Source organism: Rhinoderma darwinii, chromosome 9 (genome assembly GCF_050947455.1).
Source record: "Rhinoderma darwinii isolate aRhiDar2 chromosome 9, aRhiDar2.hap1, whole genome shotgun sequence".
In the NCBI taxonomy this organism is placed as follows: Eukaryota; Metazoa; Chordata; class Amphibia; order Anura; family Rhinodermatidae; genus Rhinoderma; species Rhinoderma darwinii.
Window position 1 is genome coordinate 84,045,713 of NC_134695.1, and position 24,994 is coordinate 84,070,706.

Genomic DNA, 24,994 nt, shown 5'->3' on the forward strand with positions numbered 1-24,994 from the left:
CTGGAGTATAAGAGGCTAGAACTCAACAGTAAATTTCCAAGTACCTTTCTGTCTGAGGTTTTCCTGTATTTTTGTAAATGTTCAGTGATGGAAGTTTGGCTGTAAGTGTCCTGTATGAACAGGAAAAATACAGATCAGACATGACCAATCCATGTTAACAGGACCGCAGGCAAATGAAGCCTAATTTATTTTATTTTTTTCTGTTTCCACAGTACACGTGAAGGACATATTGGCGTATAATGGTAAGAAGTATCCACTAATGACACATCCTCTCCTGTAAATGCACCAATACGACAGAGCACCCCCTGTCATTTATAGCTTGTAATTGTTGTGCAGGACCCTCGCCCCGTGTCCCACCCGCTCAGCACCAGATGGAGGAAGCCAGAGTTTCCTGCACTTCGTCAGTATTTGGTACAAGCTGCTGGTTTGGTTTTTCTTGGTTGGATATTATTGCTTTATGCTATGCAGCCCCCCCTTTTTTTTTTTTTTTTTTTTTTACTCTGCCTGAGGCAGAAAGATTCTGGGACCCCCTCACTGCCACCAGATGTGAGACGGCAAAGTGCAGGGAGGGAGAGAGATTTCAGCTCTGACTTGTATCCAGTATTTAAGTCTATAACTGGATCAGTATAATGACGTGATGGATTTACCAAGTTACTCTACTAATATTATTTGCATAGATAGTAAACGGTTTTAATGGGGACTGTATACGCACATCTGGTTTGCTAGTACATGAGGTATATAGAAGAACTACAAGTACAAGCTCCTGAGAAATAACATTGTATTTAGGGTTTATTCCCATCTCCTAAAATAATGGGATATTGCTCGTATAACATCACTATTGATGATTGGTGACTGTCTGGATCAATGGGTGTCCCTGAGGTCAGAGAATGAAGGGGCTGCAATGGCGGTGTTCCCATGTAGCGTAAACCCTACAGAATTCTGGGCGGATATACAGTAGCAGCAAAGTGGTGGATGAGATTTAGAAAATCTCATGCCCACGTTGCGGGAAAAAAAACGCGTAAACGTTAATTGACCTGCAGTGCAAAATTTAAATCCACAGCGTGTCCATTTATACTGTGTTTAGCTGATTTTCTGGTGCAGGTTTTCCTTGTAGAATACAATGGGGGATGTAAAACCCGAAACAGAAAGCCAAGTTTTGCGGTGTCTTTGCAGCGCTCACACCGCAAAAATCACAACTGACGAAAAATTAACATACTTACCCAGAAGTCTGTTTCTCGTACAGTCCAGCCTCCTGGGATGATGATGCATCCCAGGTTACAGCTACAGCCAATCACAGGCTGTGACAGGGGATGAAACCTCATCCCAGGAGGCTGGTCTGGATGACGTTAGATCCCATGTGACCATGGCGGCAGCGTCAAGGGAGGCCAGACCGGACCGGACTGCACAGGAGGAACGCGGCGCCATAACAGCCTCGGTAAGTGAGTTTTTTTATTTAACCACTTCTTTCCGCAGTGGAAAATCTGTCCAAAAAAATGCTCCGCAATGTGGTGTGATTTTTTTCAGACGGAATGTACCGCGAGGTCCAGGGCTGACGCGCTGTCATTTTTACATGGCATATCTGACCCGGTGCAACCTGACCTTAGTGGTGTCTGTGCACGACCCTATTCAAGTGAGTCAGGCCACACTAAAGTCCCCTGCACGGCTGGGAGGGCACAGTCACGTACTATTAGGGTACAGTCACTCGTGGCAGATTTGTTGGCAAAAATTTACGCATAGTGTATTCAGAAATCCATGCACTTGCCGCAGGAACGCTGTGTGAACGAGCTCTAGGGTGTATTTTACAGGAAGGGTTTTTGTTAATCAAAAATGTTGCAGTTCGGAAAAGTTGCAAAAACCACACCAGAAATGATATGTAAACCCCTGCACGTGCACATACTTGTAAGAATTTACAGCAACAGCTTTTATTTTTCACCATTTTGGATACCCCCTTCATATATTTTTGGGTTCCCTCCCCTTATGATGAGTTTATTTTGGTGACCCCATTGGGTCAGCTGTTCAGAAGCGACTGGAGAGTTGACTTCCTGCAGGGAAATAAAGGGGTTGTCCAGGATCACAGCTGCTTTCTTCTAAAATTAGTGTCACACCTGTCCATGTGGTATCACAGAGCAGCTCCATTCGTTACAATGCAGCCCCGCAATACCTGACACAACCCAGGTCGAGGGGTGGTGCTGTTTCTGGCAGAAATCAGCCATGTTTATCTAATCCTGGACAATGACATTCAATAATATCTATAGGCCATCTGTGTAATACATGAGGCTGAGCCCACCTGATTACATTCATATATACCAATAGGACATCCAGGCAGCTTTTCAGAGAATGTATCTGGACTGAACAAGAGAAAAAAAAAAAAAAACTCCACGCGTATATCCCTGTCGTAGTCTTACATTTTCACCTATGTTCCATAACGTCGGGTAATAGGAGTGCAGGAGTCGGAGAACTTCCTTCCCTTTCATCATTTCAAAGCCTTCCTGAACGTCATCTCTTTTTCATGTGATAATTAAAGGAAGGATTAGTTTTAGGCACCGGCACTCGCTCATTTTGGTTTCTTTCGGGTTAATTTACTTTGATAGACTCTAAACACAAGATTGTTCTTTTACTTGTCCTGATCTTCATAATCGGTGCACGTTCTGCCTCCCTGCCTGTCGTGTTCGGCTTCTGATCATGCAAAGCTTCTAATTTGCTGTGAAATGGAAATCCTTGTGTTTGTGGGAGAAAGGAAAGAAAAAAAAAAAAGGTACAAGAATCCCACCCCCCGCCCCCCCCAATTAGACATTAGATAATAATTAGGGATTTATAGATTATCTGGGTTCATGCAGACAGGACAATAAGGCCAGATCAGATGTTACACTATTGGGACAGGTCTACAAAAACGTGTTCGATTATTTATATATCTTTCTATATTGTTCAGCTGTCTAGACCTCACCGGGGACGACGCCTGCATGGAGTTCGTATGTAAAGGGTCAGTACAAGCTGAGGTTTTTTGGGCGATTTTAATGCAGAGACCATATCTGAATACGTTCCAAAATCTGATGAAACAGTCCCCCTTCCCCCATTTATTTCCAATGGGAGGGAGGTGGTTTTTGGCCGCTTACAGGGAAGGGAAAAAAATAAAATAAAAAAAAGCGTAACTTCTTGCTGTGGTTTCTGCCTCTGACCTCATTGAAATCAATGGGAGACAGAAAAATGGCTAAATAGTTATCGCATTTTTGTTTGAATTTTTTTTTTGCCTGCTGTCCTTGCATTGGCTTCAATGGCCGTGAGCAAAAAAAAAAACACTGAATACATGCAGGCAATTCAAAATCTGCCCTAAAATTCCTGAGGGTATGTGCACACGCTAGCTGTCATTTACGGCTGAAATGACACTGTTTTCAGAAGAAAACCGCTGCGTCGTTTCAGCCGTAAATGCTCCTCGTAATATACGAGGCGTCTGTGACGTCTCGTATATCTTGAGCTGCTCTTCATTGAGTTCAATGAAGAACAGCTCAAATTACGTTGCAAAGAAGTGTCCCGCACATAACGTATACAAGTGTCCCGCACATAACGTATACAAGTGTCCCGCACATAACGTATACAAGTGTCCCGCACATAACGTATACAAGTGTCCCGCACATAACGTATACAAGTGTCCCGCACATAACGTATACAAGTGTCCCGCACATAACGTATACAAGTGTCCCGCACATAACGTATACAAGTGTCCCGCACATAACGTATACAAGTGTCCCGCACATAACGTATACAAGTGTCCCGCACATAACGTATACAAGTGTCCCGCACATAACGTATACAAGTGTCCCGCACATAACGTATACAAGTGTCCCGCACATAACGTATACAAGTGTCCCGCACATAACGTATACAAGTGTCCCGCACATAACGTATACAAGTGTCCCGCACATAACGTATACAAGTGTCCCGCACATAACGTATACAAGTGTCCCGCACATAACGTATACAAGTGTCCCGCACATAACGTATACAAGTGTCCCGCACATAACGTATACAAGTGTCCCGCACATAACGTATACAAGTGTCCCGCACATAACGTATACAAGTGTCCCGCACATAACGTATACAAGTGTCCCGCACATAACGTATACAAGTGTCCCGCACATAACGTATACAAGTGTCCCGCACATAACGTATACAAGTGTCCCGCACATAACGTATACAAGTGTCCCGCACATAACGTATACAAGTGTCCCGCACATAACGTATACAAGTGTCCCGCACATAACGTATACAAGTGTCCCGCACATAACGTATACAAGTGTCCCGCACATAACGTATACAAGTGTCCCGCACATAACGTATACAAGTGTCCCGCACATAACGTATACAAGTGTCCCGCACATAACGTATACAAGTGTCCCGCACATAACGTATACAAGTGTCCCGCACATAACGTATACAAGTGTCCCGCACATAACGTATACAAGTGTCCCGCACATAACGTATACAAGTGTCCCGCACATAACGTATACAAGTGTCCCGCACATAACGTATACAAGTGTCCCGCACATAACGTATACAAGTGTCCCGCACATAACGTATACAAGTGTCCCGCACATAACGTATACAAGTGTCCCGCACATAACGTATACAAGTGTCCCGCACATAACGTATACAAGTGTCCCGCACTTCTTTTGACGAGGCAGTCAATTTACACGTCGTAGTTTGACAGCTGTCAAACGACGACGCGTAAATGACAGGTCGTCTGCACAGTACGTCGGCAAACCCATTCAAATGAATGGGCAGATGTTTGCCGACGTATTGTAGCCCTATTTTCAGACTTAAAACGAGGCATAATACGCCTCGTTTACGTCTGAAAATAGGTCGTGTGAACCCAGCCTGAAGGAGTTTGAGGCAGTTTTTTTTTTTTCTGCCTGAAAAAAAAATCTTAGTGTGAACAGGGCCTGATGTCCATAGGGCTCATGTACAATGCTATGTGTATGGAGCCTATATGGCGTCATTATGCGTGAGGCCCTGGATTCTCCCAGACTGGTGATGTTTGAGTGCCATATTCTAAAAGCGGAGGTGTAGTATTTTATACCAGGAGGTGAGTGTGGGGAGATTGTGAGCTCCTGGGGAATATATTAGTGCTAGAAAAGAGAGGACGTTAGATTAAACCTTTCACTACTACAACCAGAACATTTATTATCCAGCCTATTATTTCTGTAATAAGCCTAAAGCCAGAACGTCCGTTTCAATTGTCACCTTAACAAATCTTATTTATTGTATTGAAAAGGTGCGCAGCTCGTTACAGTGTCAGAACTCCGTGACAGTCAAACATGACCAGGATGGGTTTTCAGCCTCTATCTAAATGTTCCCTTTCACTGACAGCAAGCAGGGATTATGTAAACGGTGAGACAATAAAACAAAGTAGAGCTCACGTTCCAGAACTTGTTTTCTTTTATTGTACAATTATTAAACGTTTAACGTTCGTCGCTTCATCTTTACTAAGTTGCTCGGTTACATACGCTTTGATGCAATGGATATGGTGAAATCATTGGCGTTTGGATAGGGCAGGAAGTAATAATACCGGGTTGCTGCTGGCCTAATATCTGCATCTATATGAACATGTACATTAGGAAACATCTTAGCAAAGAAAAGATATTAACTATACAATGAGAGCAGCCGATGTTACTTCTTGTGAAGACTCTAGGGGCTCGTGCATACAGATCTGTGCAGCCCCCGTGACTGCGTGTACGGTCATGGTCTCTAGAAGCAATGCTTCCATATAGCGCCATGCACCATTTTTTATTTTTTTTTTCCTGTCTGATTTCATGCAGGAAAAAACAAACTTCCATATGAAGCCCAGCGAGGTACATTATGACTCCTGTAGAGCTGGTAGCCCTATTACGGGTCCATAATATGGCCCCTTTTCTCCTCTCGGCGTATTCAGAATGACACATTAAGTGCTCTGGCAGTAATGCTGCAAATCTATAAGGGTATGTTCACACGGCAGCGTCCGTAACGGCCGAAATTACGGGGCTGTTTCCAGGAGAAAACAGCCCCATCATTTCAGCCGTAACGGCATGTGCAGGCGCTTGAACGCCGTGTCCATTACGGACGTAACTGGAGCTGGTTTTCCATGGAAAACGGCTCCATTTACGTCTGAAGTGACTTGACACTTCTTTGGCGCGGGCGTCTATTTACACGCCGTCTTTTTACAGCGACGCGTAAATATACGCCTCGTGTGAACAGACAAACGTCAGCCCATTGCTTTCAATGGGCAGATGTTTGCCAACGCTATTGAGGCGCATTTTCGGACGTAATTCGAGGCGTAAAATGCCCGAATTCCGTCCGTAAATAGGCCGTGTGAACATACCCTAAAGGTCGCGGTCCTCTCTCTAGTTATTGCTGGACATAGTTTTGTGCCTTTGCATTAATAAGGTGCAAATTAGGATCGTGGGGGTGGTAGGAATTAAACCTGCTCGGCCATGGGAAATGCTCTTAAAGCACAGATGTCAGGTCAGTGCCTGTTCACATGAGCGTTCAGGATCCATATTACCTTTCAGTCAGAGAAACCGCAAGCTGTACGAAAACTATTGCTCCTGTTCTGTAATGCTTCCGCTTTTTTTTCACTGAAGTGATATTGACTGAGCTATTATTTGTGAAAAAAAAAACGTAAACAAACATTACCATTGAAATCAATGGTAATGCAAACGGCAGTGATAGTTTATGTTGAACCGAACCTGAACGCTCATGTGAACAGGCCCTTATACTAGTTTTTGCTAAGTAAGCGCTCACTAGACATCTCCCACCAGTGCCTGCTCTCCAGCTGAAAAGGATGATGGGGGTATAATGAGATGCTTCTCTCGTCCAATCAGCATGGCTGGATGTGTTCCCAATAGACCAGGACTATACCGAGACACTTTGTATTGTTACTGATTGATTTTAACTATTGAGCTACAGCTGCAGTCCACATGGATACATTGAGTTGCATGCAATCTTGGACTGAAGTGGTCACTCAAGGGTTAAAATCAATCAGCAACACTACCCCTGGCCATAATGTTGGTTTGCAGAGAGAAGCTCCATATAGGACTTGACTCACCCCTTATGGCCAGGCCAGGCACAGTATAAACCCCAAGGTCTGGTTCTGGGATCTGTATAGTGGAGGCTTGTAACTCCCACCAGTCTGATCCTTCGTTATGGATACCCTTGTTTCATGACACATAATTATAATTCCTGCGGTTTCTTATAAGATTAGTGTGAAGCGGTCACAGTTTACTGTTGAGCAGCTCCTGTCCTCGATTTAGGAGAAATCCCCCATCAAATGCGGCATTTAGGACATCCTCCAGCGATCCTGCAAGGATAAAAGTCAGATCCCGTCTCACGTTTAGTGGGATCTCTTCCAGATCCTTTTCGTTCCGCTGGGGGATGATCACGCGCTTCAGTTTGGCCCTGTGAGCTGCTAGCACCTTATCCTTGATGCCTCCAACCTAAAAGAAAAAGGATCAAAGTCAGAATGAGCGGGATTTTCATTGTGTCACTTATCCAAAAGTATTCCCTGGAATTGTACAAAGAAGCGGAAGAGCCGAGAGCCGTCCGCGGAAGAGCCGAGAGCCGTCCGCGGAAGAGCCGAGAGCCGTCCGCGGAAGAGCCGAGAGCCGCCCGCGGAAGAGCCGAGAGCCGCCCGCGGAAGAGCCGAGAGCCGCCCGCGGAAGAGCCGAGAGCCGCCCGCGGAAGAGCCGAGAGCCGCCCGCGGAAGAGCCGAGGGCCGCCCGCGGAAGAGCCGTAGGGGGCAATGACGTGGCTGATTCGTAATCAAATACATGACCGTAGTGCTAAAACTGGGATCAGGAAAAAGGTAATGCAGAGGTCTTCAATGTGTCTCCCCAGCTTGTACAGAACTACAACTCCCACCAGACAGCGGTCAGGTTGGTAGTTTCGCCACAGGTAGGAGACCACTGCTCTAATGTAAACCAATCCCATTGTGGCTTTCAGAAAGGCCATTAAAATGGAGATGTGAACGTAGCCTGGCCGGATTCTCACGGGTCGAATACGCTGCGTAAAGTTACGATGTTTCATCAGAGAACTCCACCCGAAAAACGGCACCAAATTGTGCAGGTTTTTGGTTGGAACCCAGCGTTTGGGGGGAAAAAAAACAAAACATGTCTAAACTTATTGTGAGGGCGACGCGTCACTCTCTCCGACCTCCTGGGATTGGCTGCTGCAGTCACATGGGATGAAACGTCACCCCAGGAGGCCGGCCTAGACGAACAACAGAAGCATCGCTATGCCATCAACCCGTGGTAAGTTTAGACTTTCTATTAATTTTACACAAATATTATTTTTTTTTATTTGCGATTTTTATGGCAGAATCGCAGTGTTTCCGCTTTAAAAGTGCAACACTTGGCTTTCTATTGCGAGTTTTACATCTCCATTGAATTCAACAGGGAAAACCCGCAACAGAAAAGCAACGAATACGCAGAATAAAAGGACACGCTGCAGATTTAAATTCCACACCGCCAGTCAATTTAGGAAAATTTTCGCAGATTTTTTTTTTCTATAGCGTGGGCATGAGATTTCTTCAAACCTCACACTTTCCTGCTACTGTAAATGCTGCAAAATTTCTGCACAGAACTCCACAACGTCACGTGGGAGCCCGGCCTTAGGGTACGTTCACACTTAATGTAAGGCTCGTAAATTGACGAATTATAAAATCGGACGCTGCACATTTACTCAAATGAGTTCAATAGAAAAATCTAATTCTGCAACAAGTGCCAATGTTTGCAGAATTTGCTACGATTACGCGGCGCAGTCCCAGCAAATTCTGCAGGTTAAACAAAAAAAAAACTATACTTACCTCTCGCAGCGCTGCCGTAGCAACGCGGCCCTACTCTTCTGGCTGCTCTGCGCCCAAGTGGTCTAATGTGATGGCGTTTCATCACGTGACCTTCACAGCCAATCACAGGAGACTGTCTAGACACAGCAGCCAGAAGGGCAGGGCTGCGTTGCTATAGCAACACCTGAAGAGGCATGTATAGGTTTTTTTTTCTTTTTTCGGTGGCGCCCGTTTTCCGCAGCAGAAAATCTGGCCAGATATACACACACCATCTGGTCTGAATATTCGGCCGGATTTCCCTGCATGTTCGAGGCTGTAGACTTTTCCCGCAGTGTATGCGCTCTGTGAATACACCCTTGAAGTGAAAAAACACTTTTTAGCACCATGTTGTTTTAGGGCTACAGCTCGGTGCTGATTGATTCCATAATAAATTATATATATATTGGCACGCAGTATTTTGATACAGTGCCAAATCATCTTTGCTTTACACTGCCATAGTGACATGCTAAACTTATAGCTACCTCCAGCCACCACTAGGGGGAGCTTACTGTATGCGGTTTGAGTTCAATAAATTGTATGCAGTGGGCTCCCCCTAGCGGTGGCTGCAGGCAGCCACAATTAAAACTGTTGAATAGTAGCCGTGCTCCAACCCTTCAAACAAATTCCTCAAATTGAAAATGTGATATGAAAGGAGCGGCGGTCCTTTGATGTGAATTGAGACCATAGACTGGGCTACTTACAGGAAGCACCAGGCCTCTCAAGGTGATCTCTCCGGTCATCGCAACATCCGAGCACACCAGCCTGCCGCTGAAGAGCGAAGCGAGGCAGGTTACTATGGCAACTCCCGCAGACGGTCCATCCTTGGTGACGGCTCCAGCTGGGAAGTGCAGATGAATGTCGGTGCTGTCAAGTAGATCAAAGCTGCCGGATGCTGGAGGAGAGAGGAGACGACAGCGGAATAACATCCAGGAACAGATCTCACCCTGAACTGCTCAACATCAGTCATCTGGTTTACAATATAAAAGCCAATGGGCTGCAGCCTGTGATGAAGCCAACGCCACAAATGCTGGGAGTTGTAGTTAACCCACAGCTGTAGGGCCACAGGCTGCAGACCACTAGGAGGGGAATGTTTTGTTCGTATTGCAGTAAAATACCTTTAATCCATCATCTTGACTCCTGATTGCTTTGGATTACACATCTGTCACCCAGATGTCAACCACACCAGAGTTTAATCAGGTCACTGAGGAATAAGAAACTCCCATGAACCCGACTAAACTATTGCCTGGGGTCACCTGGTGTGTTTATGACATTGAGGACAGTGGTGCTTTACCTACCAAATGTCATTGTGTATTCATAGTGTGGCGATGGCGTCACATGTAACGTGCGGTCACCACTCACAGTTTGTCAGCTGATATTTCTTTGCATTGCTGCGCAGCCAGCTGATCGCCAAGTGTGCCGATTCTTTCATGACATCTCCCAGCTGACCGGTCAGTGTTAACTGCCCTTCTCCATCCATACGACTGGCCTCCACGAACATGATCTCCCCTCCAAGAGGGCTCCAGGCCAATCCGATGGCTACGCCCGGCTGGTTCAGTCGCTCAAATACCTAAGAATATAAATGACGTTAGAAGAAAAAAGGTGAATGTCGTCGATATAGCGGTGCCCGAATCCCCCAGATGGGGAAGCATGCGGTGCTGCACGTCTGCCTGCGTCGCCAGCTTGTAATTGTCCTGTTCTAATCGCTTTCTGTAAAGAAAACTTTCCCAATCCCGAAATAGCTGTGAACATGAAGACTCAGCAGCCCCAGCAACATAACATGAAATCCTTCCCCTTGCACAGCACATTCTGTTCAGCAGATTCTTCCACACAGAATAACCAAGCAGAAGGAGAATCACACAAAATATGGCCTCACGTTATATCACAGGGGTTCCCCATTATTGACAATGATGGGAGTATTGATTAGCAGTCGGGCTCCAACTGGTGCACAGAATGAAGAGGGCAGCAGAGCTCAGTATAGGGCCGAGGCTCCAGTGCCACTCCAAACCGAGCTCTATGCTGGAACCGCAACACGGTGCATTCAAGTGAACGGAGCGGTAATGCCCGTCCAACGTGGTGCTGGATCGGGAGAAAAAAATAAAATATGAAGGTCGGTAGCGCTTCATTGTTTTATTTTCTGCAAATCAGTTGAATTTTGACCACTGATCGATATGCCATCAATGTGCATGAGAGGAGAACCCCTTTAAGTCTACATGCAGATTTGGGGGGCAAGTGTTGCGAGCAGATCCTGAATTTTTGGTTTATATTGAGGTCAATAGGGAAATGCTGGATAAAAGCGGCAGTGTGAACCTGGCTATATAAAGGAATAGATCACCGGGGCCCTGCTATGGTAGAACTAGAAGCCCCAGCATGACCTGCTGGTGTCCAAACAGCTCGACACACCTGCAGTATAAATAGAAGTAGTACATGTACCCCAATATTTTGTGCAAAAAACAAAAGCCAGTGCAACCATACTATGCCCCCTTTGATGCATTTAGGATGCCAGCCTTTATGACACTTGCGCCATCGCACGTTACCCGTTTTTTTGGTAGATACATTTCCCTTTGCGTACACACAGCTCAATCATCCCGTTAATAAATATATTACTATAGGATTGTCCTCCCCAGAACACAGATCAGCGCTGGAAGCGGATTTCATGGTCCTATGTGTAGAACCCGCCCCATCTATTCATCTCCCCTCTGCTGTAACTGAACCCCTTGATCCCATTGTTCTGCTAGAGCCCCTGTAAAAATCAATATGGGGCGGAGGGGTGTAAAAACAAAGAAAAGCGGGGGCGGGGGGTGATGCCAAACCCCCCCCCCCCCCCCTCTAATCCACTTAATGGTTTTAGTTGCATCATTGTGGCGGCAGAATCCCCTTGTTGCTACAGGATTTCATTCAGTTGTACAGATGTCCCACAATCTCAGATCTGCAGTCCCCTGGAGCATCGATGCAAAGCAGCAGCCACCGCCGTCTGAGAGCGGAGTCACCCTGAATGACGCTGCAAAAATGTGTGTCTGTGATATAAGTCATCCGATAGACAGGGAGAGACAGACATTAGAGATAGATATGAGATAGATAGATATGAGATAGATAGATAGATATGAGATAGATAGATATGAGATAGATAGATATGAGATAGATAGATAGATAGATAGAGATATGAGATAGATAGATAGATAGATATGAGATAGATAGATAGATATGAGATAGATAGATAGATATGAGATAGATAGATATGAGATAGATAGATAGATATGAGATAGATAGATAGATAGATATGAGATAGATAGATGAGATAGATAGATAGATAGATATGAGATAGATAGATAGAGATATGAGATAGATAGATAGATAGATATGAGATAGATAGATAGATATGAGATAGATAGATAGATATGAGAGATAGATAGATATGAGAGATAGATAGATAGATAGATAGATATGAGATAGATAGATAGATAGATAGAGATATGAGATAGATAGATAGATAGATATGAGATAGATAGATAGATATGAGATAGATAGATAGATATGAGATAGATAGATAGATATGAGATAGATAGATAGATATGAGATAGATAGATAGATAGATATGAGATAGATAGATAGATATGAGATAGATAGATAGATATGAGATAGATAGATAGATAGATAGATATGAGATAGATAGATAGATAGATAGATATGAGATAGATAGATAGATAGATGAGATAGATAGATAGATAGATGAGATAGATAGATATGAGATAGATAGATAGATATGAGATAGATAGATAGATATGAGATAGATAGATAGATAGATAGATATGAGATAGATAGATAGATAGGAGATAGATAGGTAGAGATACCCACATCCTGCTACATTCTGTCTACACCAGGGATCTCAAACTCGGCCGGGTAAGTGGGCCGCATATAGAAAAAATGGGAAGTTGACGGGCCGCATTACTTTCAAATTTGATACAATACAAAATTATTGTTAATCAGTTCGTTATTTGAACTACTATAACACTATATTACTAGAATAATATTGCTAGGTTTAAAATTTGAGATATTTCTCCACGTGCTTATTTCAACAATCCAGCTTTCCAGTTTAAGTGTCGCTACATGCAGTCCGGCGGCTCAGTTAGCACACATGTCAAGATTGGGCAGCCCCTTTTTAGATAGTGCCGCAGTGCCCTCTGTGGAGGCTGCCGCAGTGCCCTCTGTGGAGGCTGCCGCAGTGCCCTCTGTGGAGGCTGCCGCAGTGCCCTCTGTGGAGGCTGCCGCAGTGCCCTCTGTGGAGGCTGCCGCAGTGCCCTCTGTAGAGGCTGCCGCAGTGCCCTCTGTAGAGGCTGCCGCAGTGCCCTCTGTAGAGGCTGCCGCAGTGCCCTCTGTAGAGGCTGCCGCAGTGCCCTCTGTAGAGGCTGCCGCAGTGCCCTCTGTAGAGGCTGCCGCAGTGCCCTCTGTAGAGGCTGCCGCAGTGCCCTCTGTAGAGGCTGCCACAGTGCCCTCTGTAGAGGCTGCCACAGTGCCCTCTGTAGAGGCTGCCACAGTGCCCTCTGTAGAGGCTGCCACAGTGCCCTCTGTAGAGGCTGCCACAGTGCCCTCTGTAGAGGCTGCCCCAGTGATGTCAGGGGCTTGCCCAGAGCTGGAGTCCCAGGCAGTGCGCTAGTAGGCTCTTTCTGGGACTCCAGCTGTGCTCCTGACATCACTGGGACTCCTGCTCTGGGGAAGCCCCTGACATCATTGTCGATGTATGGACAGCGATGTCAGAGGCTTCCCCAGAGTCCCGGAGCAGAGCCGATAATAGCGCTCCGCTCCGGGGAAGACCCTGACACACTGTCCATATATGGGCAGCGATGTCAGGGAATTCCACAGAGTCCCGGAGCAGAGCCGACACTAGCGCTCTGCTCGGGACTCCGGCTCTGGGGAAGCCCCAGACATCGCTGTTCATATGTGGACAGCGATGTCAGGGAATTCCACAGAGTCCAGTAGCAGAGCAGACACCAGCGCTCTGCTCCGCTCTGGGCAAGACCCTGACACACTGTCCATATATGGGCAGCGATGTCAGGGAATTCCACAGAGTCCCGGAGCAGAGCCGACACCAGCGCTCTGCTCGGGACTCCGGCTCTGGGAAAGCCCCAGACATCGCTGTTCATATGTGGACAGCGATGTCAGGGAATTCCAGAGTCTCGGAGCAGAGCCGATACTAGCGGCTCTGTGTCCCGCGGGCCGCAGATGATAGCCCCAGGGGCCGCATGCGGCCCGCGGGCCGCGTGCTTGAGACCCCTGGTCTACACATACACAATATTTACATGGGAAAAAAAGGAAAGATACAATGAGCCGGGAGGCCATACAAAGACGAGGAACGGCCAAAGACCGGGATTCTCCTTCATTGTGGGGGCTCATCTAGTTTTTGAAGTATTCATTTAATATTTCCAACTAACCTCCAGCCAATGAGCCATTACGGCCATCATCCATCTAACACCACAAGCCACTAGAAATGTTCCCTTGATCAGTAGTGAGTTATAGGAATTAATAGTAATTAAAGATGTAGCAGAGCTAAAAGGTTTACATACTTGTGCATCGTGACCGCTCTGAGTTTGGGTAATGCAGTACGTTTATCTGTAGTCCTAGAGCAAACCACAGATCGCACATAGTGACATGAAGGAGGAGAAACGGACAATGATAGTGGATTACATGTGTGGTGTTCAGATAGCACTAGTTTTTCTCAGGTGCTCAGAATAGGGTCCCATCCCAGTTGAAGCAATAGAAAGAATTGTATTCGGCACACTCATGGAAAGGTAAAGTGAATTTATTTTGAATTTTTTCATAATGCCAGTGGCTATATGTGCGCATAGCCACTGGCATTACGAAAAAAATCTAAATAAATTCACTTTACCTTTCCATGAGTGTGCCGAATACAATTCTTTCTATAGTGTATTACAGACGTAGCAGAGCTAAGTTTGTAATTTGGGACAACTCAGTGATGTTTTAATTTGTGCTTTGACATCGGACTGTAGGTAAACCTACTGCATAATCAGATCGTCATCATAGTGCGCAAGAAAGACAGCTACGGCACATTCAGCTCTGCTACATCTGTATATATAAATCACATACACAGAGCAGGGGGTGAATTATCACTGCACATCCTACCTCAATTTCATACATCGGAGCTCCAAGGATGTCTTTTAATGCATGATGATCAATCAATATTGGCATCTCGGGGGGTAGGGACAGGTCTGCTGGGCCACTGACGTCCCGGGGTCTGGAGTCTTCGGAGGGGTTTGCCTTGCGGTCTAGCAAAAGAAAGTCACAAGGGATTTACGGAAGATAATTTTCAATGACAGCGAAATTAAATGGAGATGAACTGCCGGGGACACATCCGTAATGAGCGTGGTCGGTCCCTGACCTCAGGCAACACAATCCCCACCTTACAGTCATATCATACAGCGAGGGGGAGGGGCGGCCCACGTTCACAGGGGTGTCCTGCTAATACGTATATAACCTTGTACAATGAAAAGTTCTGCAACTTTCTTACCATTTTCAATATCCCTGCTTGCCGTCAATAAAATGGGAACATCCTGAGGCTGAATACCCTTACAGAACTAATACTTCTCACAGCTGAGGGTTTGCTACAATTGTATCCAGTCTAGACAATGCCAAGTGATACATCAACAGCACAAATCTCTCTCCAGTCCTGATGGTTTGTTACAATGTATCAGTGTGGGCACAGTTGCTTGAGGGTGCATGCCCCTTTTCAGTCAATGGAGAGAAGCGTCGATCACATTTATTGGGCGCCATTCATTCCCGGGAGAAATAAAGGCTTGAACAGGTAAAGGTTTAACCATGTGATATTTGTTTCTTCTTATGGGAGATGTTGGGTGACAAAAATTTCAACAATCTTCTAGGGAGAACCCAACACATCTAATTAGTACCATGAGGGGTTAAACACACAAATGTTTTGGATAACGTCACTTTAAGAAGGTAAGAAATCTACAAATGAGGTTTGGAATGGAGATATTTTGGGAGAGAATGAGCTCGACATGTGGTCCGGAGACGAGGAGCAGGAGACATCAATATAGACGCCATCAGTCCGCTGTACACGAGCGAGATTACACAATGTCGACAACACAACGACCAACTCAAGACACGTGGTCAAGTAGAGGACATTCAATAGCAGAGAAGCCTGATCAATACTGCAGAGGTCAACGACAGCGCCCCCAACAGCGCCAATCCCTGTGCCCCACAATGACAAAGGTTACATTGTCCCCAGCTGCATTGCCCAATGACGGCACCGATCACCGCACCCCCCAACAGTGTCACCACAACAGTGCCAATCACAGAACCCACTAATGCCAACAGCAGTCACAGATAGCAGCCCCAACAATGCCACTACGACAGGATAATGATGCACTAACACTTGGGGTACAGGATGACGACACACTGACACTTGGGGTACAGGATGACGACACACTGACACTTGGGGTACAGGATGACGACACACTGACACTTGGGGTACAGGATAACGACAAACTGACACTTGGGGGACAGGATAACGACAAACTGACACTTGGGGTACAGGATAACGACAAACTGACACTTGGGGTACAGGATAACGATACACGGACACTTGGGGTACAGGATAACGATACACGGACACTTGGGGTACAGGATAACGATACACGGACACTTGGGGTACAGGATAACGATACACGGACACTTGGGGTACAGGATAACGATACACGGACACTTGGGGTACAGGATAATGATACTGATACTTGGGGACAGGATGAGGACACACTGACACTTGGGGTACAGGATAACGATACACGGACACTTGGGGTACAGGATAACGATACACGGACACTTGGGGTACAGGATAACGATACACGGACACTTGGGGTACAGGATAACGATACACGGACACTTGGGGTACAGGATAACGATACACGGACACTTGGGGTACAGGATAACGATACACGGACACTTGGGGTACAGGATAACGATACACGGACTCTTGGGGTACAGGATAACGATACACGGACACTTGGGGTACAGGATAACGATACACGGACACTTGGGGTACAGGATAACGATACACGGACACTTGGGGTACAGGATAACGATACACGGACACTTGGGGTACAGGATAATGATACACGGACACTTGGGGTACAGGATAATGATACACGGACACTTGGGGTACAGGATAATGATACACGGACACTTGGGGTACAGGATAATGATACACGGACACTTGGGGTACAGGATAATGATACACGGACACTTGGGGTACAGGATAATGATACACGGACACTTGGGGTACAGGATAATGATACACGGACACTTGGTGTACAGGATAATGATACACGGACACTTGGGGTACAGGATAATGATACACGGACACTTGGGGTACAGGATAATGATACACGGACACTTGGGGTACAGGATAATGATACACGGACACTTGGGGTACAGGATAATGATACACGGACACTTGGGGTACAGTACAGCTGTTAGACACTTCTCAGAGATATTTTCGGATCTGGTCTTGTGTAGTAGATTTCATTTCTGGGGTCTCCTGAGAGTGAATGGGACTGTAATGTGTTTAGTGCCCTCGTCTCGCTGACCCCGCTCTCGCCCCGGCACCTGCTCTCCTCTGTAATAACCACTGGGGGATTTCGGAGTAGGAGAGGACACTGGGATTGGGGTCAGACTTCAGCTTTAATTACTGCTGGAATCCCATAGAATGTATAGAATAAGATCTGCGCCCGATTGATGAACAGCTGTGTCACCCCGACCATCGATGACTCGGAGCGGGCGCCGGCGCCTACTAGTCTCTATGCAAATGTGCCAGAGTAACAGTAAAATTAATTTAACCTAATATCAATGGGACCTGACAGGGGCTGGATTATTAAAGATTCTGGATTATCGGACGGTCATAGTAATTGTAGAGAACCTTCAAAAAGCCTAAAGAACAGAAGCACAAAATCTCCTGTTGTAAATTATTAACATTTTTAAGATCTCTGCTTGCTGTAGTCAGTCAATAGGAACATTCTTATTTACATTCAGAGACTAAAACCCCATCCTGAACTTGTCCTGCTCACAGAGCTGAGGGTTTGTTGCAATGTGATAAAATTCCTTCATTCTTCCGACGTTCTTCAAAAACAGATTTCCAGAATTGAATATTTAAAGGGGAACTCCAAGCTATTAGATTGTAATATAGAATTTGGATTTAGAGATTTGTCAGCTATATCTGCTTCTGGGAAAGCTGGGTGACAAACTGTATGGTGGTTATTACAGCTCCCCAGTGGGTTGTTACTCAGCTCTCGTGATTTTACCGGACACAATAGCGCAGCCTCCAACGCAGATGTGAACAGAGCCTAATTCGGATTTAAAAACGGATCAGAGTTACGGATTATACAACGTAGGTGTGAATTTAGCCTAAGCAGATTGGTCATTTGGGAGACTGGGAAAGCTGGGTGGTGTAACGGCAGTTTTAATGGCTGTCACTCAGCTTTCCCGGGCTTCTGACTTTAGGATATTGAGGTTTTCGCGCTCCGCCCTCAAGTCTGAATAAATAGAGTCGTGGTTGATCCTTAAACTCCAGACGTCCTATTTTTAGCACCCGCTCAATGTAAATAAATGGCATACGTGGTTATTAGACTGAGTCAGGTCTTCTGCTGCCAGGCGAGGGCTCCGTGACACAACCAGCAGTAAATGGAGGGCGGATCCCGAGGTGAATGTTTACACATGTAGAAACGGACGTCGGGCGCTGCACCCAGAACTGCAGCTGCTGCGGTAATTGCCCAAACCTAACAAGATGCTCACACATTGCCCCTGTTATTCCAGACGTCACCAAGCAACAAAAAGCAAAACACAACAGCGAAAACAAAGCAGCAAAAGCAACAAAAACACAGCAACAGCAAAAACAAAGCAGCAAAAAACAAAAGCAAAGCAGCAAAAACAAAAATAAAACTAAGAAGCGAAAACACCGCAAAGAAGCAACAACACCGCAAAGAAGCAACAACACCGCAAAGAAGCAACAACGCCGCAAAGAAGCAACAACGCCGCAAAGAAGCAACAACGCCGCAAAGAAGCAACAACACCGCAAAGAAGCAACAACACCGCAAAGAAGCAACAACACCGCAAAGAAGCAACAACACCGCAAAGAAGCAACAACGCCGCAAAGAAGCAACAACGCCGCAAAGAAGCAACAACGCCGCAAAGAAGAGAAAACAGAGAAAAGCAACAAAAACACAGCAGTGCAGCTGATCTGACCCGAAAACAGAGACAGAAGAAGCCGGAGCGCTATACTAGAGCAGGGCGAGATCCTAACACTGATATATATGGGGTGACAGATTTCGGACTGTAAATTATAATACATCAGCGTTTATAAAGGTCCCAAAGATGTCACTGTGGTGTGCAATATATGGATATCTAGGCAGCTTTGTCATTCAGGAGCCTTAGAAAGCTGGGTGACAACACTTCTGACCGACACATCCTCCTAGGTAGCGAACTAGTCAGTCTTGCAGATCAAGAGTTTAGGAAAGCTGGGTGACAAAATAAGTGGGAGTCATAATGTAAAATCCTAGATCGATTCATCATTCAGGAGCATGGGAAAGCAGGGTGACACCACCTTTGGGAGCTTTAAAGTCAAGTTCTGTCATTCAAGAATCTTAGAAAGTAGAGTGACACCCCCCAGTGCTCCAAAAAAAAATTAACAAAAGACTGAACAGTCAAGGATCCGGGATGAATATTTAGGATTTTTGAATTACATTTAAAGGGGAAATTCTCTCTGATAAATGTTACGCGGTGGAGATTTCTTGGGACACTTCCAGCCGCGCCGCACCGTACCCTGCGTTGGCCGCCATGATGGAAATATTTTATCGGCCAGTCATCGACCTCTCATCTCTGCTGCGGACGTCGACGCTCTCGCTGCAGTAAACGCTGATTATATAACGAGATCGCACATTATAACCGTCAACGGCAGCGAGAAGAAATAATCCGGGCGACGTCTGTTATGAGCGGCGCAGGAGGAGCAGAGAAAAGGAAAAGAAACATTCATCCTGGAGGCGCCGTAAATTCAACAGATGAACCGACTAAATCAACGGTATAGACGTCCCCCGGCGCGGTCAGCTGCGCTCTAAAGAGATCATCATCATCAAGCTGCAGACTTCGCACCGAGGGTCTTGCGTGTGGTTATTAAAATCTCAGTCACTCCGATTCAATATGCAAAAATGTGATTAGTTGCACTAAAACCCAACATGGCAGCTGCAGGGGTATCAATGGTCTAAATATCGTCTGAAATACTCTGTGCTGCTGAGAGACTTACTCCTTCCACTATGTATCTCTTGGGAGGTACATAGTGGAAGTCTGTGACCTCCCCCACATAGTCTGTGACCTCCCACTTGTCCCATCATGACATTACTCCTGTCACCTGCAGCCCTGTCCTCACTGACATCTCATGAGATCAGTGCACTCCTTTCCTGAAATACGCTGTGTTGCTGCAACTTGCTCCTTCCACTATGTACCTCTTAGGTCCGTGACCTGCCACTTGTCCCATCATGACATTACTCCTGTCACCTGCAGCCCTGTCCTCACTGACATCTCATGAGATAAACACACTCCTCTTCTAAAATACTCTGTGCTGCTGGGGATCCTGTTCCTTCCACACCCTGTCACATGTTGAACTGAGAAAGGCCCAAATACCCCTTCTGCCACATGTCCGTTAGATCAGATTATATTTAAAGTAGGTTTTAGGCTCCTCCCCCTGATTGAGATCCCTCCCCTCAATTTACATACAGATAATGTTTTTTCTCCCTGGTAGTCTAGTTCCTTGTAGTTTATAATCTTCTGTCTTTGCCGTCATATAAACCATCTTTTCACATATTGACTTCCTGCAGAGTTTGTACAGAGAAGCCCACCTGAGAAAGAAGAGCTGCAGTGTAAAGCATGGGGAGGGATAGTGCAGCCGCCTGAGTCTCTAATGAGACAGGAGACGGAATAAGATGCTCTCAGATTCCGAAAGACAATGCAGCGGAGCTGGGGTCACGTATCATAGCCGTATTCTAAAAGAGCGGAGTTCCTCTTTAAGGTCAGGTATAATTGGTCGAAATGAGTGAAAACTTGTTACATCTCGGTTGTCAGAGCGCGCTGTTCGTTTGCAATATACAGTACGAGTTCTCAGTCCAATCGGATGCTGCGCTCTAATTTCGGAGCGCACATTTAATGGGCAGGTGCTGGTTACCGTATAAGACGTTGCACGCTGTCGTCACCTTCCAAAGTTACAGCGAGAAGCGTGCCAGCTCCGTAAGCCAGAAATGCGAGCGATGTGATGAATGCGGCCAGGAGCCGGTTGAGAACCTTGGCTCGAGCTGTGCCCGAGAAATGAAGAGCGTTCAGTTCCAGGAAGACGGCCGAGGAACGTCAGCGCCAAAAACACAGAAAGGTCAAAAGCAACACGAAACACGAACCGACCCAGGGGAAACTGCGGCATAAAAGGCTCTGACTCTGAATGTCACAGGGACAAGTCTGCACCAAGAAATGACCCTAACGAGCAATTCCTCCAGGATCCCAAACCCACGCCAAGACGTGGTCCAGATAAAGAAGCGTTACCGCCCCCTATGGATAAAAAGGGGGTCATGCAACAAGACCCCAGGTCTATAAAACCTACATATATTGTGGCTGAGAATACAGCATCTGATTATATCCTGCACTATGGAGATAATACTATCTCGGAGTAATGCGCTTCTCGGTATCAGTACATAAGATTTGCATTATGGGTAAAACACTGAAACGAACTGTGCTGCGATGTGTTCTCCTGGGAAACTCGTACATTTGATCCCTGCCTTTATCTGCTCCCTCCTGGCCTTGTTTATACACAGAATGACTACCAGGTGATTAGATGCGGAGGAGTAACTCAAATTTAAAGCCGCCCCAATCTTGTGGACAGTGCTACAATGAGGTACAGCACCAGCGATGAAGGGGTGGATAGTAGATCTGCAGAAAGGGGAACCCACATAGCAGAAAGATACCACTTGGGTATTTTTACCATAGAAAGGAACACGAGCGCGGCCCCTCACCTCCGGGCCCCCTTGCAGCTGCTGTGGATAAAGTTACGATCATGACTGGCTGAGAGGATCTTCCTTTGAGTTTAGTGCTGTAAATATCCTACACCGGTCCACCAGGGACTAAGCTGTATAAAACAGCAGCAAAAAGTATTAAATTGGTCACTAATGAACTGGCACAGTCCCACCAGGACCATAAAGTATGACATAAGTTACTAGCGAATGGACTCAGTCCACCACCAGTCCACTATGCAACAGATCCTGAATTGTACACTGACCACCAGAAAAATATCCTACACCGGCCCACCAGGGACTAAGGCTTCATTCACATCTGCGTCAGGGCTCCGGTCATGGGAACCCACGAACGGAATCCAAACTGAAACAAACGGACACCATAGGTTTTCGTTTGCATCACTATTGATTTCAATGGTGACGGATCCGGTGCAAATGGTTTCCGCTTGACTCCATTGTGCAAGGGTTCCGTCGCTTTCAATACCGTAGTCGACTGCGCTAATCATTCCGTCAAAACGATGAAACCCTTACACAACGGGGACAAATGGAAACCTCATACACCGGCCCAGCAGGGACTTATCAGCATAAAACACCACCACAAGGTATTAAATGGATCTCTAGTGAACGGGCTTTACGCAGGTCGGCAGCCTCCAGGGACTGGGCTCTATGAGGACTATCAGTGGACAGACTATTCCTGCCAATTATTGTATGAATGAGACGTCTGCCTGGAGAAAACCTTCCTGTCAACATCTAGGATAAGATGATCAGATCCAGACAATGGAGGATGAGACAATAAATCAGACAACACAAATCCCGGGGAAAAAAAAAAAAACAGACAATGACTAAGAAACCAGGACTGCGACAATACGAAATAAACGCTGCCGCCTGCAGGTATAAAGGTTATTCCACTAAGCGGTCGTCCTCGCAGGATCACACACAGGCATCAACGCGGTCCCAGAGACCCTCAACGCTAATACCCAGTCAGCTCCATCACCCCACGTAACACGTCAGCTCGCAGCGCAGGGACGTATAAATGGGTTCGGAATTAAATAAGCTCGCGAGCGCCTAATCCAAGACGACAGTCGTAGAGGAGATATGGAAAGCAGGTGGGTACGGGGAGGGGGCGGAACGGAATACAGATAGGGAATGAAAGGGTTAAGTGATCTGGGCAAACAATTAAACGAGGGGACCCGAACCCACGAAACGCCTTTTATTTTATTTTTTTTACTAATTTGTAAAAATGTTAATAAACTATTTGGGTATTCAGGAGTATCTGATAATCCGGCATCTACAGGAAACTGAGTGATGGATTATTAGAATTTTACTGAAATGGGTTGTCGGCTTTGGACAATCCTTTTTTGTTATAAGGTCCCCCCTACGATAAGATGATCATGGGGTCTCCTGCTGAGACCCCCACCGATCAGCTGTAATCTATGGGGAAGCTGGAAGCAAGTGTTTAATTTCCCTGCAGCACTCCCACAGGTGAAATAATGCATTACATGGTGATCAATGTGCCGAGTCCTCTAGAGCAATAGACGCTCTTTGTAGCAGATCTATGCTCTAATTAAACAGGGGACCCCACCTCTATTAATTCAGACTTCCCTAATAGACTAGATGAAAATAAGTTTTCCTGGACTTTGATACTTTTCTTATTTTTGACCTCTATTGTATCAAATAAAGATGTTGCAAAATTTTTGCTTTTACTTGAGGCTCCTTGAGAACTTCCCAGTGGAAAAAAATAAAGCAAATGAAGCAAAAGAAAAAAAAAATCCCCCACAAATCCCAGAATACATACACCGCAGAATAGGGGCACGCAGCTGGCAGGTTTCTTCCACCACAGCAGCGACGTGATCTTTACGATGCGATATTGAGTTGCACCTTGTGCTTAGCGAGAACAGATGGAGCCCACACGGGTGGAGGTAAATTAAACACATAATAATTTGCTTATTTTGGGATCCGTCCGAAGCCGAGATCATGGGTAATGAGCCCGGCCGTCCTATATTAAGTCTACATGGATATACCTGGAAAGTGCTAGTCGATGGATCCTTGGATTCCTTACATTGACGACGTTATATTTTTTTTTTTTACATTATTTTTCAGGTCCGTATAAGGCACAGACCTGTCAGACATCCACGAAAGAGGAAACTAAAATGTATATTACCCCTCCGCCCCCCTATTAATCACCTCATACACTAGTGGCTGCTGCACTTTCCAGACAGATGGGCTGTAATACTGGAGAAATAAATCTGTTTGTGGTAGTGAAGGGGAGGTTATGGGGTCTCACAATCTCCGTCCAGCCATTTGGGAAAAGCACTAATGAGCAGCCCTCAAAAGTTTGGTAACGTGGCACAAGCCTTAAAGGGGTTTTCAAAATTTAGACCTTAAATGAGCAGTCGAGATAAAATACTGCGATTTACCAAACGTTCCACCCCCCGCTGTGCACCTCTGGTAAAGTAATGCGGCCTTAGATGACCGGTGATCCACACTGATGTCAGGTCTAGCAGTCGTGTGACCCCTTTAATATCCATGAGCCCCTACCAATGTCAAAACCCTGTGTAGACCACAGGTGCTAATAGCTTGTTGCCACAGGTTCTGTGCACATGACGTTTTGTGCCTCCGTTTGACGTATACGCCATAAAAAGCTTCTCATGTATACTTTAAACCTAGGCTGTAACATAATCCCTAACAGCGGCATCCGCCAAAATAGAGTTTAATGGTGTACGTTAACCCTGTTAATACCGAATATGCTAAACAGATACCATTATACGCATACGTCACCTATAGGCTATAATGGTATGGTAATAACGTATACATCAGGAAGGGTTATTGAAAAGCCCATGATGTATACGTTAAACGTATACCTGTGACGCAAGCCATATGTCACCCATAGGCTCTAATGTTAAAAAACGTATTCCGTGCGGTATAAATTTGTGTGATCCCTTGGGATGGAAAAGCGTAATTGTCTACGCTTTTCCATCCCCCAAAAAAGTGGTATACTAACGTATACCGCCCGACAGGGGCCAACAGGATACACTTATGGCCTCCGTTATGCGATTTGAGCCCGCATGCCGGGAGCGGA

At 45.9% G+C, this 24,994-nt stretch overlaps 1 protein-coding gene across 1 annotated transcript in view; it reads right to left on the reverse strand.

Annotated features, from left to right (window-relative positions):
* Nucleotides 1–7,026: 7,026 nt before the first annotated feature.
* Nucleotides 7,027–24,994, reverse strand: part of LONP2 (lon peptidase 2, peroxisomal) — a 62,845-nt gene continuing 44,877 nt past the window's right edge. The window contains exons 12-15 of the mRNA XM_075838385.1: nucleotides 14,987–15,129; nucleotides 10,211–10,418; nucleotides 9,553–9,743; nucleotides 7,027–7,466 (exon numbers count right to left, since the gene is read on the reverse strand). Coding sequence (XP_075694500.1) covers nucleotides 7,245–7,466; nucleotides 9,553–9,743; nucleotides 10,211–10,418; nucleotides 14,987–15,129 — 764 coding nt within the window. The 3' untranslated portion in view covers nucleotides 7,027–7,244. The remainder of the gene's footprint in view (nucleotides 7,467–9,552; nucleotides 9,744–10,210; nucleotides 10,419–14,986; nucleotides 15,130–24,994) is intronic.